This window comes from Cynocephalus volans, chromosome 6 (genome assembly GCF_027409185.1).
Source record: "Cynocephalus volans isolate mCynVol1 chromosome 6, mCynVol1.pri, whole genome shotgun sequence".
Taxonomy (NCBI): Eukaryota; Metazoa; Chordata; class Mammalia; order Dermoptera; family Cynocephalidae; genus Cynocephalus; species Cynocephalus volans.
This window is the reverse complement of record NC_084465.1, coordinates 69,335,230-69,354,123: the sequence shown is the minus strand read 5'-3', so window position 1 is coordinate 69,354,123 and position 18,894 is coordinate 69,335,230. Positions and strand designations below refer to the sequence as shown.

Here is an 18,894-nt window from a genome sequence, read left to right as displayed (position 1 = left end):
GGTTTTTAGTGAAGGAGCCTTTTAGGGTCCTGAGGTAACTGTTATACATCTTGTGCCAGAGATGCAACGTACAACATCACTGTTCACACAAAACCCCCACCAGATTAAAAATCACAGATAAGGCAAAAGAGTTTGCTAAAATGTAGACCAAGAGAGCTTTCTTTTAGGAAGTGTGCAGGAGGAAAAGTTGAAAAAGCCAAAGGAAAAACTTGTGCATAGGCTGCTTATCTGCTATTTTGAGGAAGGTGAGGGAATCCTGGCAACACTTTGTGGTCTTTAAGGGCATTTTGGCTTCTCTCGGCATCATGCTCCAGAATTATTTTTTCCATTTTTTCATGATGTCTCTGTAACACCACCTCTTTATACAATATATCTCAGGAAATGACAATCGGTCATCGAATCCCATACAAATTGATTGGATATGACAACTCAAAGGAATAAATATTCTGCAGAGAAGAAAATTTTTACTTATACTCTTATATTTTAATCCTTTTTTAAAACCATTCTTGGTTAATTTTGTTATTTCAATTAGATCATTTAAAAATCAACACATCACATACCAACCTCCCCTAAGACCAATCATAAGATTTGATGATTTTTCTGATACACAAGATAGGATTTCAAATTTGCATTATTTTATCTACTGAATTAGCTATGAATTCTAAACCAAACTAATGCTGCCATGTGTTTTTAAACATCTCTAATCTAAACCATCTGGAGAGGCATGGTTTTGTAAAGGCATCCCTTTCAGGACACTCTGTGGATTCTGTCACTGCTTGAGGTTTTGGCAAACCATCAACATTGCTATAATTCTCTTTTATGAAATATAGCTTTTGACTAGGATTTGAGAGTCTTGGGTGTGTGTGTGCAAGCATTTATGTGAGTATGGGCACTGGTATACAATTTTTGCTCCTGTTCTCTTTGTGCTTTGGAAGGCCACATTTATTACAAACTTACTTTAAAGAAATAAAGATTTTGATTGTATATAAGGAATACTTAAATTTAATTTCTACTACTCAACATAACACCAGGCAAAGTTACTGGAGAAGCAAAGCACTGTTAAATAATATACCTTATTATACAGAAGTGCTGAAAATACTTTTTAAGCAAAAGGAGAAAACTTATAAGCTTTAGAGAACACAAACAACAACAAAAGTAGCTATAAAATAATGGCAACAATGATTAGTAGCATATAAAACAAACTCACAGTTAAAAATCAACTAAGGTAAATCTTTCATCTATGAAAAGCAATGCCATATTTAATTCTTTGATTAATAACGAACATGCCATTTAAGAATGAGTACTCAGATGTAAACATGGAAAAAGCAAAGTAGTATAGGCTATTGGTTATAGTAAAGGTTAGGAAACTTGCCCTGGAATTAAAAAGAATGATTCCACAAATTCTCTTTAATAATATATGCTTTCAAATAATTTCAGAATTTAAGTTTTGGTGAGAGTAAGTGTCTGAAATGAATTAAAATAACACTGTGACTAGTGAGGAATATCAGTCTCTGTATTAATTAATAACATGGAATGTTCAAACAGTCCCATCCATCCAATGTTATTAGGCAACTTAAAGAGACACACAAATCAGAAAGTTTTTTTTTTTTTTTTCTTTTTTCTGACCGGTAAGGGGATCGCAACCCTCCTCGTCATGGTGTGGTCTGCACCACGCACAGCCAGTGAGCGCACTGGCCATCCCTATATAGGATCCGAACCCGTGGCCTCGGCACTACTAGTGCTGCACTCTCCCGAGTGTGCCACAGGGCCGACCCCAAATCAGAAAGTTTTGATGTAGCTTGTAGACAGGAAAAAAGGTATATTTTTTAAGAAATAGATGGTATGAAGTCTAGAGGTATTTCTGTCCCTAGAATATGAAGAAGCCAAAGCAATGCACAGGTATCCTCTTGAAGGTGGTAGTGCTGCCCTTGCTCGGTACACTCTCGGTGGTACTAACATGGCCTGGGGCAACACCACAGCCCACCCCCTACTTCTCACTGATTCCTTTCCTAGAATGAGGTCTCCCGTACATACACCTCTGAGAAAGAAGTCTCCTTCTGAGACTTCTATTTCCTTTAGACCACCTGAGATTCTTTTAGACTTGCTCCTGCCTACATGAAAATGTCATAGGATAAGGAAAAAAGCATAATCTGATATTCCAGAGAATGGACTCCCCATCAAGGTGGGTGGTCCTCGGTCATACATATCTCAAAGAGGGGCAGCTCTTAACAGAGATGCCAAGCTGGTATTAGATGAAAGTAGAAAAGATTTGTCAGCCCCATCTTCCTTATTCTTGCTCCATAGTCTACAGAATGGATTAAACATGGCAAATGGCTAGCTAGCCTGCACAGAATTCAGTGTAGCTATCAGAGGTACATAGGTACCAGGGGTTCTTTTATGAAGCCTATGCCTGAGGCCAGCAGTGTGGGCAGTTCAGCTGAGGAAGCCAATGCATCTGTGCCTAGCATGTGGCAGAAGCACAATAGTAGAGATGGTATGCAAGTTGTACACACCAGTATAACCTTACCAGTTATTAAAATATTGAGTTCATGTTGGACTCATTGGTGAGATGCCTTTCCCCACATACCCTCAGTACTCTCCTGCTGCCTGGCTGCCCTGGCCCCTCCATCTAGAACCCCTCAGTCACAGCCCCCTTCCCCATTCAGCAACTAAGGATGCAATTCCTGGCACAAAGGGGGGCCCACATCCATGCAATTTGGACAGTATACAGGGGTTGTTGCATGTTTTGAATTTTAATCTTGGATGTTAGATAATAATCATAGCTCACATTCACTGGGTACTTACTATTCATTAATTGTGGTCTCTTAACAATCCTTTAACTTGCTCAAGGTCACAAAGCTTCTAAGTGGTAGAACCCAAATTATAATCCCAGGCTGTGTGGTGTTGTAGCCCACTCTCAACCACTGTGTACTTAACTGCCTCCCAGGACTCAGTAAATTTCTCACTATCATCTCACAGTGGGGAAACAAATGGTTAAATAATTGGAATGAGAGAACTTTAGCATGGTTTCCAGATACTTCTTCACTTAGCATTTGTATATAAAGAGCAGTCATAAGGATCCGACCAATGTGAACAGGGTCCTGGCAACTAACATACTTGAGAGGAACCAGCCAGGTGATGGGAAGTTAAGCACGGTGGGGACTGGCCAAGCTGAAGGGTTCTCATGGAGAGGGGACAGTCACTCACTTCTCAACTCCAGCCAGTCATGGCTGTGAGGGCCTGGCCAGGGTCAGTATTCCATAAATATTTGTCGAATGAATGGATAAACGAATGCTTGAATGAACAAATGAATTTAAGTTAGGTGAAACTTCTTCAGAAATATACCCAAGCAACAAAAATAAGAATGCCACGGTTTAAGGTTCTTCCCATGTGACTATCACACAATAATCATGAAACCACCAAATGTAAAGAGAATACTTTTATCTTTCCAAAGTAGATTCATCTATTACTATGGACTGAATTGTACCTCCTGCACACACACCCCAATTCATATGTTGAAGCCCTAACACCCGATGTGACTGTATTTGGAAATAGGGCCTCTAAGGAGGTAATGAAGGTTATGAGGTCATAAGGGTAGAACCCTGATATGATTAAACTATCCTTATAAGAAGAGATGTTGGAGAGCTCACTCTCTCTTCCTCTGCCATGTGAGGATACAGCAAGAAGGTGGCTTTCTGCAAACTAGGAAGAGAGCCCTCACCAGAAACTGAATCAGCTGGCACCTTGATCTTGGACTTCCCAGACTCTAGAAATGTGAGAAATAAATACTGTTGTTTATAAACCACTCAGTCCATGGTATTTTGTTAAGGAAGCCCAAGCTGACTAACATACCTATATGATCTCTTTCATCCTCACAATAATCTAAAGAGATAAAGCCCTATTAGTATTTAGTCCAGACCCCTCAGAACACCCAGTTTCCTGAGACCAAGGCTTCTCTGCCCTCAGTGAATTGTTGGATGGGAGGGTAATGAGGAGAAGGAGAGTGACAGGCCAGAGAACTCATTCATATTGCCTCTTGGCTCCATTGTACAGCCTGAGTAATTCCTGGAACAATTCCTCAATGAAGCGCAACTGGAGAAAGCCCAGTTCAGACACTTGTAGCACAGAGCATGGGGAGAGGAGGGAAGGGCATCTGGGGAAATGAATAAAATCTGCAAAGCTGGAGTTCTTCATCTACAATATTGGTACACATTATGGGGCACAGCAAATGCTAGTGAGTCTTGGTTTCTATCATGATATGAACATTTAGCTTGATTACTTGCAATATGACATGGCAAGACAAAGAAAACAATTTTAAAACAATTTGTTCAAATGCGTATTCTCATGCATCTTCTGTATCAAATAGCTCACTCGTCCACTTGCACACTGGGTGAGGTATACCATCTCCTTCATCACTGCTTTCATATGAGGAATTGTTTAGGACACAATCTCTTTGCTATAATCTAGCTGATAATCCTAATTTCCCTAAGTGTACCCCAATGATCAATTCAGCTTCTTGTGTTACATTTATAAGAAGAGAGCAGATAAAGAATGAAAGCTGGCAAGGCAGTTTGCTGCTTCCAGCTTCCTGGGCCAAAACAGAAAATGAATTTCCTGCGGTTTCGTTTAATAAGAATCAGTGTCTAGCTCAAGCCTCTATCATCAGACCAGTCAAAATCAATTGGTGTGAAAGAAGTGTTTCTGAGTGTCTGCATTTCATTTCAGCATGTACACTTAAACTCACTGGTACCTTTTCCTAAAGGAAGAAAAATAGCAATGCTGTGCTGCTTTTCCTCTTGTCTGATCCATATAATTTGTATCTTTTATGCAAGAGTTTAATTTCACCTTGAGGTTATATGTAATCTTTAATTTTCCATAATTTTATACTTTGAAATGTGTGTCAGTCTATACAACACTGGCTGCGGTTTCCTCTCCTGTATTTTCCCATCCTGAGGTACATTGAACACCGCATTTGAAAACTGGATCCTACGTTGGTTTGCATGTTCTTGACATGGAGTTTATTTGCCAGTTACAAAGCACCTATTATGTGCTTTTATTTTGTCACCCAGGAACTCACATTGAATATGGAGCACTAGCTGTCAAAGGACTTTCTGTTCTTTTATCCTTTTCTCTTTTTCTGACCTCTAATAACCATTTCTTGTCACATGCAAGAGAAAAGCTTAGAAATGCATTTTTGTTTTTAATAGGCTCGCTGTAAGAAAGTTACCCTTCCTTTTGTTCAAAAAAAATTAAGTCAGATGCTAAACCTTCTTTGATCATAATATACTTTTGAAAATTAATTTAATTTAAATTAATCTTTAAATTAATGGACACATCTTTCTGTCCATGGCTGTTTTGTAGATTTGGATTATGGACCACAGTCTAGGGCGGGGGAAGGACAAAAATTGATTAAAGAAGAAATCAAGTTTATTGAAATAAACCTCACAATTCTACCAGAGACTGAAGGAAGTCTTCTTTTTATGGGATCAGGAAACACAAAGCCTCCACAACTCACCCAGGGCCACTCAGCAGTGCGGTCAGCTAGGAATGGAGCAGCAAGTCTCCACTTTCTGTCCCTCTCCTAACCACCATCCCACGCTCCCTCCTGTGCTACCATCACTCCTCACAGATGGAACTCTCTTTGAGGTTAGCGGGAACCTCAGGCAGAACCAAATGCTGGGCAGCTGAGGCCGTGAGTTGCATCTCATAAGATTCATAGAATCTTGAGAAGTGAAACCACATGTAGGATAAAAGACAACTGAGGGTTTTAAACACTGGCACAAATGAAGTGAGTTGACATTACCCTACTTCGCATTCTGCTTTCCCCGTGAAATAGTGAGGGTTTCAGGTCATTGTTAATTTCAGGTTATTATCAGATCATCCTTGAAAAGAGAATGCCAAGAACAAAGAAACCAAATCAGGAAAAGTAAAAGTAAAAATAAAAAGCTCTGACCAAGCTAAGCCTCTAAATATAGCTTTTCCACTTACCTCAATGCAGATAATTCTAAGATATATATTTCTGATTCTCTTCATTGCATTTAAAAGAGAAAGACCACACCAGGGTAAGCAATGCGGGGTGGTCAAACACATAATCTAATGACAGTGTGTGAAGCCACTACAGAGGACAGTAGCAGCACTGCCAGATTGTGTGATGGGCAGAGTGGCTGATTTCTATGCAGAGTCCACCGACGTTTTCCAATTATAGACAGCTTTTATGAAATGAAAATAGAAAGTGGAGGACCAGATCCCATACTAAAAATTCAGTTTAGAAAGACATGAAACTGCCCATGAAAGTAGAAGGTATTTGGCCTTCCTATTCATAACAGAGAAATGAGCCTTCATACTGAAATCCTTTTATGATAAGGCTAAAAGCCTGTCAGTCTTTGCAAAAGAATGCTGATCTGATGTCTGCTTCTCGTGCATTTGCTTTCTAGTGCCTGAAACAGTGCTCTTCTGAGCCTTTGGATTTGTTTGCAGTTATATACTTTGGAAACATATGAAGAATCAGCAGAGCTCGGCAAGAAATGGATAGCTAATGCAATTATTCCAAAAGTATAGAAGTACAATCATCATAAGGCACCCTTGTTACTCCCTATCCCCAGTCCTCTTTCCTCCTAAGCAAACTAATTGTCTAATTTAGAAATGATTGGAACATCATAGGAGAGTGTGGAAACACATTCAAATCAACTGAGTCCAATGAGTTAATGTCTAGAAAGGACAATCTGTAATAAATAAGATTTACCAAAGATCAGAAAGAATTTAGAAGAAAAGTTGTAAATTGGTGAGTGAGTGTTTTGTTTTTTCACATATATATTCAATTCTGTGGGCTCTCTCAATTTCCCTTTAATTTAGAAAATGGTAAAGATAGCTATACCTAGGACCATATCTAACCAATGTCTTTTAATTGGCAGCTGCCAAAAAATGTACCTTGAATGAGCTGCATGGCCTCTGCCCATCCATTTAGAAGACAGCCTGGGAGATGGCATGATTTAGATCGTAGAATGAGCCTCAGTTTCAGTATTGACTGTACTGCTCACTAGCTGGGTAACCCTTACAGTGTGAAATCTCTTAGCTGGAAAAGAGGAATCACATCTTTTCTAGCTCTCCATTGTGAGGATCACTGGGATCATGGAGGCAGAAGTGTTGGGAAAACGTAAAATACAGACAAATGTAGACATCGCTATAGGTATTACAGTTTAGTGCATGGTAACGAACTTGCCTTTAATTTTCTCTCCACCTAACCTCCATTCACTAGTTCAGCTATAACTTCTCTGTCTGCCCAAGGACCCCTGATGTGATCTCCCAACAGTTCAGGCATACTCAGCACTCTAACCCGGCTTTTATCCCAACTCCATGGATATCAACCATGTCGTGGTGTGTTACTACCCTGAAAGAAACAGCACTCTCCAGTGCACATTGTCCCTACATCATGTTACACATGGTCCTGAGCCCCTTCCTAGATAACAACCTCTGCGTCTCTTGGCTGCCCACCATAAAAGCAGATCCCAGCAGTAACTGAGCTAGGGAAAATGAGTGTGTGTCGACGTGGGGGGCAGGAGGGAAGGGGAGAGGCAGGGGTGGGAAGGGACAGGGGCAGTTAGGAAACTTCTCAAATGGGGCCAGGTAGGAGATGAGCATCAGGGTAATAAAGGCAAGAAATGCCACGTAGGTTGGGCCAAGGAGGAAAATGGGATTGGGGATGAGAAGGAAAGTCCCACACTTCCAAATAAAGAAGGCTAGTTTTGTCACCTTATCCCCTTTCCTCATCTCTCTTCTACATTCCAGAGGTCCACAACTCTTGCTGCATATTCAAATCACTTGGGAGCTTTTAAAAATGCCCAGGGTGTATTTCAGACAAAGGAAATCAGAATCTCTGTGGATGGAACCCAGCCATCAGTAGTTCTTAAAGTTGCCCAGGTGATTGCAATGATCAGCTAAGGCAGAGACCCCAGGTTGCTCTATGTCTTCTTTATTCAGCCCCTCCCATGCCACACACCTGCCCTTGTGTTAGCGGGCTGCGTCCCCTGCTAATGCAGTGTGAGGCAGGATATGGGATTTGGTGTAAAACCTGCTGACATCAAACAGGGCTTTGCCATTCACTGACACTGCCCTTGCTTCATGACTTCTCTGAGCCAGTTTCTCATCTGGAGGCACCGAGAGTTTATGACAATAGGTGTAAGGAGTAGATTCTTGATATGTGTTACTATCTTTTTTTTTTTCCTTCACAGATTCTACGTCATAGGGACATTCCCCATGACCTCAAATTAATGCGTATTTTCACCTCTTAGGAAAGCTCCCATTCCCTTGAAGTCTAACAATTTCCCTTATAAAGTTAAGGACTCCTGGTATATTTGCTCATCAGCCCAAAGTGATCTGAAATTAGTAGGACTTTAGAAGTTGTGAAAGACACTGATGTCCTGGAATGCTCTGGGGTGAAATCCAGGCATGAAGGTTAATTTTATGTGTCAGCTTGGTTAGGCTATGGTGCCCAGTGCTTTGTTCAAACATCAGTCTAGACGTTGGCGGAAGATATTAACAATTAAATCAGTAGACTGAGTAAAGTAAGTTACTACCCATAATGCAGGTAAGCCTCATCTAAACAGTTAAAGGTCTTAAAAGCAAAGGCTGAGGTTTCTCAAAGAAGAACCAATCTCTCTGTAACATAGAAACTCTACTCCATCTTGAGGCCCACCCTGCAGATTTAGACTCCAGACTACAGCATTGACTATAGTCTGAATCTTCAGCCTGCCAGCTTGCCCCAGAGATTTTGGACTTGTCAGCCCCAACAATTGCATGAGCCAATTTCTAGAATAACTCTCTCTCTCTCTCTGTGTGTCTCTCTCTCTGTGTCTCTCTCTCTCTCTCTCTGTGTCTCTCTCTCTCCCCCCCTCTCGGTCTGTGTGTCTCTCTCTCCCCCCCTCCCTCTCTCTCTCTCTCTCTCTGTCTCTCTTTCTCTCTGTATGTATGTATGTATGTATGTATGTATGTATGTATGTATGTATGTATCTATCTATCTATCTATCTATCTATCTATCCATCTATCTGAAACCTGATATATATCTCCTATTGGTTCCGTTTCTCTGGAGAACCCTGGCTATTAAACTGGGTTCCTCAGAAGGACTTCATAATTACTTTTGCGGTGCTCACTTCTTCACTTTCCTCCTCTCCTGAGAGGCATTCAAGCTCCTACCCTTTACCCTCCCAGACTTGGTCCTACATCCCTCCTGCTACAGTTCCTACAATTAGACCACTTTAAGAAAATTTAAGGCAGAAACTAGGTACTATCATGGTGTTCAGCACTTTGGATTTTGATAAGATTTTCTAACTCTTTCATAAATATTAAGCATCATTTATACAAACTACTTATTTATATCTGAGTAACACAATTATAACTTTCAATATTTTTAAATGTATGTGTGGTTAAATAGAACAGCTTTTATTTGATACATTCTGTCTCAGAGTCTTAATGGTAGTTTGCATATCACTTGATCAACCCTAAAGTTTAAAAGTATTATCATTCTCACTTTTCCACTGGGAATGCTAAGCAGAGTTTAAAATCCGCATTTGCTTCTGGTCATCAGAAGAACTGAACATAGTAGTAGGCATTTGGGAGATACAGACATATTTTACTCAGCATCTTGTGGTAACTCTGGTGTAACTACCTTGTAAATAATTTAGGGTTCTTCTGAATTTTTTTTTTCTTTTTTAAGTCAGGAGAATATTTTCTTCTTACATACATATATTGTATCACTTAAGGGAGAAGCTAAAAATAAAATGAAATGTTTGTTTGTGAAATCTTTAGTAACTGATCTGAAAGATACCAGAAGAAAGAATGTCCTCTTCAATCAATGCTAGCTACTGTCATGTGATAAAAACATGTAATCAAAAAATTCTAGTTAATTTCAAAGACCTTTGGAATTTGTTTCCTCGCTCAGCATTATCATGTTCCTATTGATTTGTTTACTATGTAACGTTTTGAATATTAAGTGCATTATCAAATTGCACCAGGCTACCTGTAGCCAGTTAATATAATTAAATTTTTTAAAGTTATTAAAAACATCATGTACATTGCTTAAAACAATATGTACTACTTGTTAAATTTTAAAAATTAAAGACATGCTTTATGTAAAATCAAAATAGTTTAAAAGGCACTGTTTTTCAAAAAATATGCTTTTCCTTATCCCATAATCTTTAGAGTTTTCCTGGCAATTCAGTGAACCTCTTAAAACTGAACAAAATTTGGATTTTGTGCTTCTATGTTTGTAGAAAGAGCATATCAGACTAACAAACTTGATAATCTAGGGAAAAAAAGAAAAAGAAAAAAAACTTCTTATTTCAAAGGCTCAGAAAATAAAGGTTATTTACTATGCAGAACCTAGACTTCTTGTTAAGTTGTTTTTGAGATACCAAATTAGAAAAATATGGTCAGAGTTAGAAGTTACTCAATCAGGTTGAGGCTGGGACTTTTATTTCAGCAGCTCCTGTTTTCCAAATTATATCTGATAATGTTCTAAAGTCTAAACATATTTTAGTTCACAAAGATACTCGGCTCTTAGATACAAAATGGCACTAGGCTTCCCAAAATCAACAGATCTATCCACTCTCTTCAAATGATGTATATGAGTATTTGTGTTCTGAGTAAGCTGCCACTCACAGCCTCTGAATTGTAATATTTGAGGAACTGAAACTTTGAGCTGGAATGTTTGTTTTTCATTTTCCTGTGCATAATCACAGGATAGGGGCATTAATAGAGGGGTCGGTGTGCCGGCCGATGCTGAGGCCTATTATTTAGGCAGAGTCACAGCAACAGAGCAAAACCAAACGTGGGCAAGTGTAGCATAATTTCAGCCTGTATTCTGTCAAATGGGAGAGAAGGCACGTGTCTGCAGATACAAGGAGCAGAATATTCAAAACTATTTGAAATTATCTCTGCACTTGCAAATTAGAAACAGCATCTACATTTCCCAACAATTCAAGAAACATTGGTGGTAAGTCTTCCCCCAAACCAGTTACAGAAGTATTATTATCCATAAAGCAATATGGTGCCTGTAAACTTAAAATTAGCAAAATCCATTGAACTACATTTCAGAGGGAGGAGGAGACTTGAAATGGCAGTGCTCTGAGGATGTCCACGTGGGTGGGCAAGCATATGCTGCTGCTCGGCAGAGGAAGTGGTTCACCACGATTTCTTCCTAAGTGCGAGGTCTTTATAAACTCGTCCTCATGGGGGCTGTTTTAAATAGAAAGAAAATGACACACAGTCCCCAACCAGGCTTTCTAACTGTTTGGGGAGGGTTGCCACTTTCCCAAAACATTAGGCTGGGGAATTTTCCAAAATTGTCAACAATTCCATTTTTAAACCCAGTTCTTCCTCTCAACATAAGACAGATGCACTACAGCATGAACTATATTTGGTCTAGTGGGAGACATAAGATATTTTTACTGTGCCGACTCCTACCTGACAGTGGAAGACATATTCTGGCGTGGTTTTCTTAAACTTCATGTTCCAAACCAAGGCCACTCCATCTGGCTCATGAGGAGCATCTTCATTGTTGTTGTAAGAAGCAACCATCAGCTCGGGATACTAAATGGAAGAGGTCACAAGGATGGATTATGCAAAGATGGCAACAAAGAAAACTTTCTTATGCCTACAGACACATGCAGTACTACATGCTGTAAATGGCGCTTTTTCATTTCTGGCATACTTAATATCAACCTACTGCCTCAACCTACTGCAACCTGGTTTCTGCCTCTAACACTCTCTGTGTGTTTGCCATGGTCACTAATGACTACCAAACTGCAAACACTGCTTCTTTTCTGTATTATCTGATGCTTTGGGCTACTCCCTCTTTCTCCTATATTCCATCTTTTCCTTTCTGATTTTCTTCCCTGACCACTCTTTTTAGTTTCTACAGGTTCTCCTTCTATTATATTCCAAGAGGGGCTGTTCTCTGACCTTGTTTTCCCTCTCTCTACGCATTCTCCCTGGGTGACCTCATCCACTCCAATGGCTTTATTAAGTTTATGCTGATATTTTTCAAATCTTTATCTCTAGGCTTGATTTTCTCTGAGCTGCATATCTTTATATCTGACTGCCTACTGGGGATTGCTCAGGGCTGTCCATAGACATATCAGATGCAACACATCGAAAAATGGGCTCCTTGACTTCCACAAAAAACCTACTGCTCTTCCAATGTTCATTTTAGTGCCTTGCATTAACGTTTACCTGGCTGCCCAGGCCAGACATTCTATATTCATCTATTCATTCTTACTTCTTCCTCTCTCTCTTCCCCACATACTGTACTTCACTGCTTCCTCAATATCTTTCAAATGCACATTTTCTTTCCATCCTTAAGGTCAGATCCTCCTAAATTAATATCTTGTCTGAATGAAGGCAATGGCTTCCTAAATAGCTTCCTGCTTTCAGGATTACCAGGCCCTACCCTCACTTGCTCCACTCTCCATCCTTTGTCAGGATGACTTTACAAAATATACATTTGGCTAAGTCACTTCTCAGCTTAAAATGCTTTAATGGCTCATCATTACTTTCAAGGCAAAATCCAGGTCATGTGGTATCCTTCATGATCTGTCATTTTCTACTTCTCCTGCTTAATGTCTTACAACCTTTCCTTTTCCCCCACCCCCATGACCCAGCCTCATGGGGCTAGTTTGGAGGAACAGAGGTGTATCTATGAGTCTGATACTCACTCTCATTGAAATACCTCTTTTGTGTTGTTTACATCTTTCTTGTAGGACGTATTTATGAGTTAGAACACATTTCATGAAAATGCCATTCCTACCCGAGCTTCTCATAAGGCAACCCCACTAAAAAACAGCATTAGGATTCTAGCAGATCATATCACCTCTTTTCTCATAAATAATTTTTTCTCCTTTTTCAGTATGCTATTTATATATTTAACAAAATATTGCCCTTATAAATTTGAATATTGGCTTTTTTCTACCAAAAATAACTACATTGAAGTCTTCTATGTGGCTTTATTCATTCTTTCCGCTGTCTCAACTTAGGAAAGCTGCAGAGAGTTACAACTTGCTGGTTGCTGCAGAGGAGATGTAATGATACACATGTATGTGGCCACCAGGGGAAGTAATCATTCTTTATTAGAAAATGCTCCTTAGTAGATCAATCAAAGGACTATTAAGAAAGGCCTTTGATTCAAAGACCATTCAAAGAAATGTACATCCAGATAAACACAGAAGTCTCCAGACTGTCCATCTGAAGTTTAATTATGTTACATGTGAAAAGGCAACTCTGTAAACATCGACAGCACTACCACAGGGGCCAAGGAGCAGCCAGATGTGTCTGGAATGATATCCCACAACTTCACATCTGGGTCTTATCGCTGGCACCCACTTGCAGCTTTTCTTTTTTCCATTTTAAAAATATTTTAAGTCATTTGGTTTTAAAACTCCTTTAGAAAACAGAGAGTGTTTTAGTAAAATACCTGTCAAATGCCTTCAGAATAATTTCTATAACTGGGATCATAAGGCCTAAAAAGACTGTTAAATTTTATTTGTGTAATTTTTATGATTTCAAAGTGTCCTCTAGTATGCCTTTTCCATTGTTTGTTTGTTTGTTTGAACATGACTAGTCATACTTTCTTATTCTCCAACAAAAAGTCTCTAAACAATTATTTAAATCTTCAATGTTGTCAAAAACTATGATTTAAAAGAGAATATGAACAATTATGAAATTTGTGATCATTTGCTTACTCATAGGGCTGGATTATTCAATATTTAACCTAGGAGAATTTTACCTAGAAATTACCAGATATGCTCTCTATCCTGGTTTATTCTTGCAAAAAAATGAAATCTAGCATTTACCAGGCAGGAAGGAGCCAACATGTTTTAAGTGACCATGATGTGCCAGACTCTGAGCTAATTGATATGTTAACTCACTTGGTCTTCACAATCCTCTGAAGTAGGCAATGGTTTACAAAGAAGCAACTTGAGTGAGTAACTTGTTCCAAGTCATATTGCTAATTGTGATGAAGTGAGGACCCCGCTTGAAATCTGTTGGGCCTAAAAGGCCATGTCCCTTCCTGTCCACTGTGGAATACATCATGTGCCCCCTATGCACATATATGGCCCTGTGCCAGGTGAAATGCAGGACAAGACATTCACAGTAATGTGCTCTGCTTTATGGGAACTCACCATTAAGCCAGGGAGGCAAGACACGTGTGGGAATAACTACAACACACACATAAAAGCAGAACACTATATGCGCTAAGATGGAGGTATATGCAAGTTTCTGTAGAAAATAAGCACTTTAGTTGGGGTAGGGTGTGGCCAGGATAGAAGTGGGAGGGGACTTCTGAGAAGAAATGGGACTTGAGTTGTGCCTTGTCAAGTGAGCAGGTTGTTAGGAGAGAGGAGCATGAACAAGGGCACAAAAGTGTGTGTGGGAGATTTCTCTTGGGTATCCACCTGGTTCATATGATTCTCTCTCTTTGGAGATCACCCCAATACAGAGGTGTCTAACTTCCCAGGGATGATTAATTAATTTCAGGTTTGATACTTCAGTCATCTCAGCCAATCCCATTCTCTAACCGGGATATTGTAAATTTTGAACTGACACAGAGAACCCGTGGAATGGTAAAAGAGTCAGTATAATCACAGCTTCCCTTTGGTGAGTTCTCCTAAGCTGCCCAGATACCTACTTTTCCTGAATTCTAGTTCTTCATCTTTCCCATGGGTTCCTTAACTACTCTAGTGGCTCTCCAATACATTTTCCTTTCTGCTTAACCTTGACAGGGGTAAAGTTTTTTTCTTTTTTTTTAAACTAATACAGTGGAGAAGAACATGTTCGGGAGACATCAGGTTGTAGTATTTAGCTGAAAGGCAGGTTATGTGAAGAGGTATAAAAGAAGAAAGGGTTAGAAATGCCTCAAGGCATTGTCACAAAAGTCACTGAACACAGGCTAATGATTTTAGATTTTGCTCTGGGCACCACAAGGAGTCATACTCTGCAGCTACTAATATAACTGCTGCTACTGCTTTTACTACTATGCTTTTACTACTATGTCACATTTATTGAGTACTTTTCATGCACCGGACACTTTTTAACTCTATGTCTTTTCAATACATTAACTCATTTAATTCTCCCAAAAAGCATGAGAGCTAGGTATTATTATCATCATCATTTTATGGATTAGGAAACTTAAGTCAAGAGAAGTTAGGCACCCTGCCCAAGGTGATATAGCATATAAGTAATCTTTACAAAGGTCAACCTGGTAGCAGTACTTATAATGACTCAACCGTGTAGAGGACTGGAGTTAGAGAGACCAGCTAGAAAGCTATATCCTAATAGAAGAAAGAAGTAGAGGGCATGACATAAAGTAGGTGTCAGATCTACATGTTAGCGGATTTGAACTGGTGTCAGTGGAAGTCTTTTTGCTACTGTAAATTTGACTGGATTTAGCATCTAAATGAGCTGTCGAAGATTTCTCAGCTTTGTATCTTGGGTGACTGCAGGGTTGGAGGATTTAACTTACATGACAGGAGTATACATGTTGGAAGTAATATCATGAGTCGAGTTTTATACATGTCTGGAAAATCTGTCATGTGGTATGTGGATAATATTGTTGACCCCCTGTGCTAAACGATGTTCAATGAATGACAAAATTGACATAATTCCCCAAACGGCCAAATTTCTTCCTGGGAATAATGTTTGCATAATATTTTTCAAGTATTGCCAAGTTAAGGTGTTTTTGTTTAAGAAGTTCACGAGATCAAAGCTATGCCCAACCTTATAGTTTCTTCCTTTTTCTCCCTCAGTTTTGTTGTATTCCACTGAGGAAATCATCCTAGCATACATGTTCCTTCTAGACTCTAAGACTGTGCCTCAATCCTTCTCTTCTTTCTTAACATCATTGGATTGATCGAGATCCATTCAGAAAGTCTCTTCATCCCATAAGAATGAAGACCTGGTCCTTTGAACCCCACAAAAGTGTTGTGATGTAGGAGTTGATGGTTCCAATTCTTTTTTCTTATGTCCCACATAAAATACATTTTTCAGAATTGCACACCTCTTCCCCAAAGTGTAGATGGGCAAGTTGCACAAAATAGGGGGAAAATAAATGTGGTCTCTCCCAGGAGGAGCCTCTGCCCTTTCCAGTTTCACTTCCTGCAACACAAACATCACGCAGGGCCCTGTGTGGAAACAAATCCACGGGCAATGCGGCCCATCAGACACGGAGGTGAGGCGGGGACCAGCCCTTCTGATGCCGCCTCCTCAGGGAGCCTTATCAGCTGACCCAGGAACAAGTAACAGTTGTCTTTGAGGAATGTGTCAGATAAGGTTTCTGTGTAATTTCCAGACTCCGAACAAGTGAACAAGCCGAGCTAAGTGTTTCCTCGGGCTTGGCTCTGATTTCTGTGCACACACGGAGCGTGCTCATGGACCACCCACACAGTGGCAGAAAGTGGTCAGGCAAACCCTGCTTGTCTTAGTCTCTGCATGATCATACACTGTGTGCTTTGTTGTCTGGATGTGAAAGGGGATTCAAGAGGAGAGGACACTCACCCACTTGGTGGCTGATGACAGTCTGGCTGTGGGGAATTACACTCCTCTTCAGTTCCCCTGTTCTCCAAGAGGATTAAAAGAGGTCTGTTTTACTGCTCTGCCTAGATCACTTTCTTCTCCCTTCCATGTGTCTAAATCTCAGTCTTTTGAGAAGCTCTATCTGACCAGCAATAGATTGCAACTTCCACTGAACTCTGGGAGCTCTTGCTATCTGCCCCAAATCATACAGCACATGTTAAGCTCTCTGGGTTTCAGATTCAGAAGCCCTTTGTGGGAGGCAGTGGTTAAAAACATATGCCTTGGAATGCTAAAGGCTATGGTTCAAATCCCTGCTCTACCACATCCTAGATGAGTGATTTTTAGCAAATTACTTTGCTGTTTGAGCCTCAGTTTCTTTATCTATAACATGGAGATAGCAATAGTGCCTGCCTTGTGACTGTTGTGAGGGTGAAATAAGATAAAGCCTTAAAGCAGTTGGCACCATGCTTCACATATAAGAAACAAATCAAAAGCTAGCTATGAAATTATTCCCAATTAAAGTACAGACTATAAGAAAGCAGAAACTGTGCTATGCATAAATGCCTAGGACCAATTTTTGCAGCTTCCCTAATTGCTATCATTGCAGGAGGGAACACAGCGTGTGGGCTCAGGCACCAGACTACCTGGGTTCAAACTCTCACCCCACCACAACCAGGCTGTGTGCCTTTCACATGTTACTTAGCCACTCGAGGTGGGGCATAGTGCTTAGTATATTGTCAATTGGTGGGGTTGGCCAGTCAGCAAATCAGCTTTTGGTAAATTTGCCTGCTTTTACTCTGAATGCCACACTAATGAGTTTAGGCTCTTTTCCTACAGGCAATGGAGAGTTTTAATCCAGGGAGTAAAGTGATAAGATTTATAATTTAGAAAGATTATTTGGGTAGATGTCCAGAGGGAAAACTGTAGGTGGACAAGCACAGATAGAAGACAAGTTAAAAACACTAAGATCCAGGGTTCAATTCCTGTATTGACCAGTGCCAGAAGAAAAAAAAAAAAAAAAAGAAAGACCATCGAGAAGGTTAACAACAGTACCGTAGTAGAGATATAAGATGATGAATATATAAGTGGAGATGCCAGACTGTGCCTGGAAGATAAGAAAAAGTTAGTAATGTTGATGATGAAGGTTCTGTTCTAGGTCCTTGGGTATATTGTGATGCCTTTATTTATTTATAATTTATTAATTTTTTTTTTTTTTTGCAGCTGGCTAGTACAGGGAACCAAACCCTTGACCATGGTGTTACAGGTCTGCACTCTAATCAGCTGAGTTAACCGGCCAGCCCTATTGTGATACCTTTAACATAGAGATAATGTAGTAGGCAAAAAAAATATATATATTTGGGATATATGGAAATAATGAGTTAATGATTAGTTTGAAATTATGTGATACAGCTGAATGGATCTGTCTGGTACACAAAGTGGAATTCAAGAAGGAGATTGGGTGGGAGATGTAAAGAGGCTGTCCAGGCAGAGATTGAATCCACATCAGAGGATGAAGGCAGGCCACAGGGATCCCAAAGTTGGTCAAGGAAAAAGAAGTCTTAGAGAAGTCAGAGAACTAGAAGAGAGTACAATCGAGCAGAGAGAAGTCAGTGGGAAAAGATTGTTTCTGTAAGTATAGGAAAGTCTATTAAGCTGGTTGACAAAGAGATGAAGACTTAAAAATATCCACGGTATCTGACAAGTAACAAATCCATGGTCACCTTAATGAGAGCAGTTTCAAGGACAGAATGGACTGGCTCCTTGTCTGGTACCTAGCACATAGTACTCAATAAATATAAATAACCGAGTGAAGAATTTAAAATAAACCTCAGTAAAACGAGAAAGAAAACCAACAGGCATAGAGAAGAAAATTGCAGGTTGGTAAACACAAAGTGGAGGAACACATCTCTCTAATTTTTTAGACAAATGCCATGAGAACACAAACCCAGTTTGTCCCACCCCAGCAATAATTCTTACCTGGAGAGACCAGTCCATACAAGTGACTACTCGGTGCTTGGACCAATGCTCATCATAGAACTGACGATTGAAAGAAAGATTGGCTCCAGCCTGAACATCCCTAGGAGAGTTTAAATATCAGAGATAATTATGATGCTTTAGAACAGGGCTTTATGTCTATGCTGCTCATACTGAAACAGTGAAATGGCAAAAGCACGGCACACAATACTCTGAAGCCAAAACATCAATCTAGACAGTAAACTCTGATCATAAATAAATGAACTAAAGATGGTCTCCTTTATGAAAAGCTCTTTCTAACCTGGCCCAGAAAAGGTTTCCACATGTTGTTCCAACTCCAGTATCAAATGTCAAATTTG

At 39.8% G+C, this 18,894-nt stretch overlaps 1 protein-coding gene across 8 annotated transcripts in view; it reads right to left on the bottom strand.

Annotated features, from left to right (window-relative positions):
- The window catches only part of DYNC1I1 (dynein cytoplasmic 1 intermediate chain 1), a 278,647-nt gene that overhangs the window by 84,890 nt on the left and 174,863 nt on the right, over window positions 1–18,894 (bottom strand). For all 8 annotated transcript variants that reach the window (XM_063099026.1, XM_063099022.1, XM_063099024.1 and 5 more), the window contains 2 exons: window positions 18,539–18,638; window positions 11,459–11,584 (listed from right to left, as the gene is read on the bottom strand). In XM_063099026.1, the coding sequence (XP_062955096.1) occupies window positions 11,459–11,584; window positions 18,539–18,638 (226 nt within the window). The remainder of the gene's footprint in view (window positions 1–11,458; window positions 11,585–18,538; window positions 18,639–18,894) is intronic.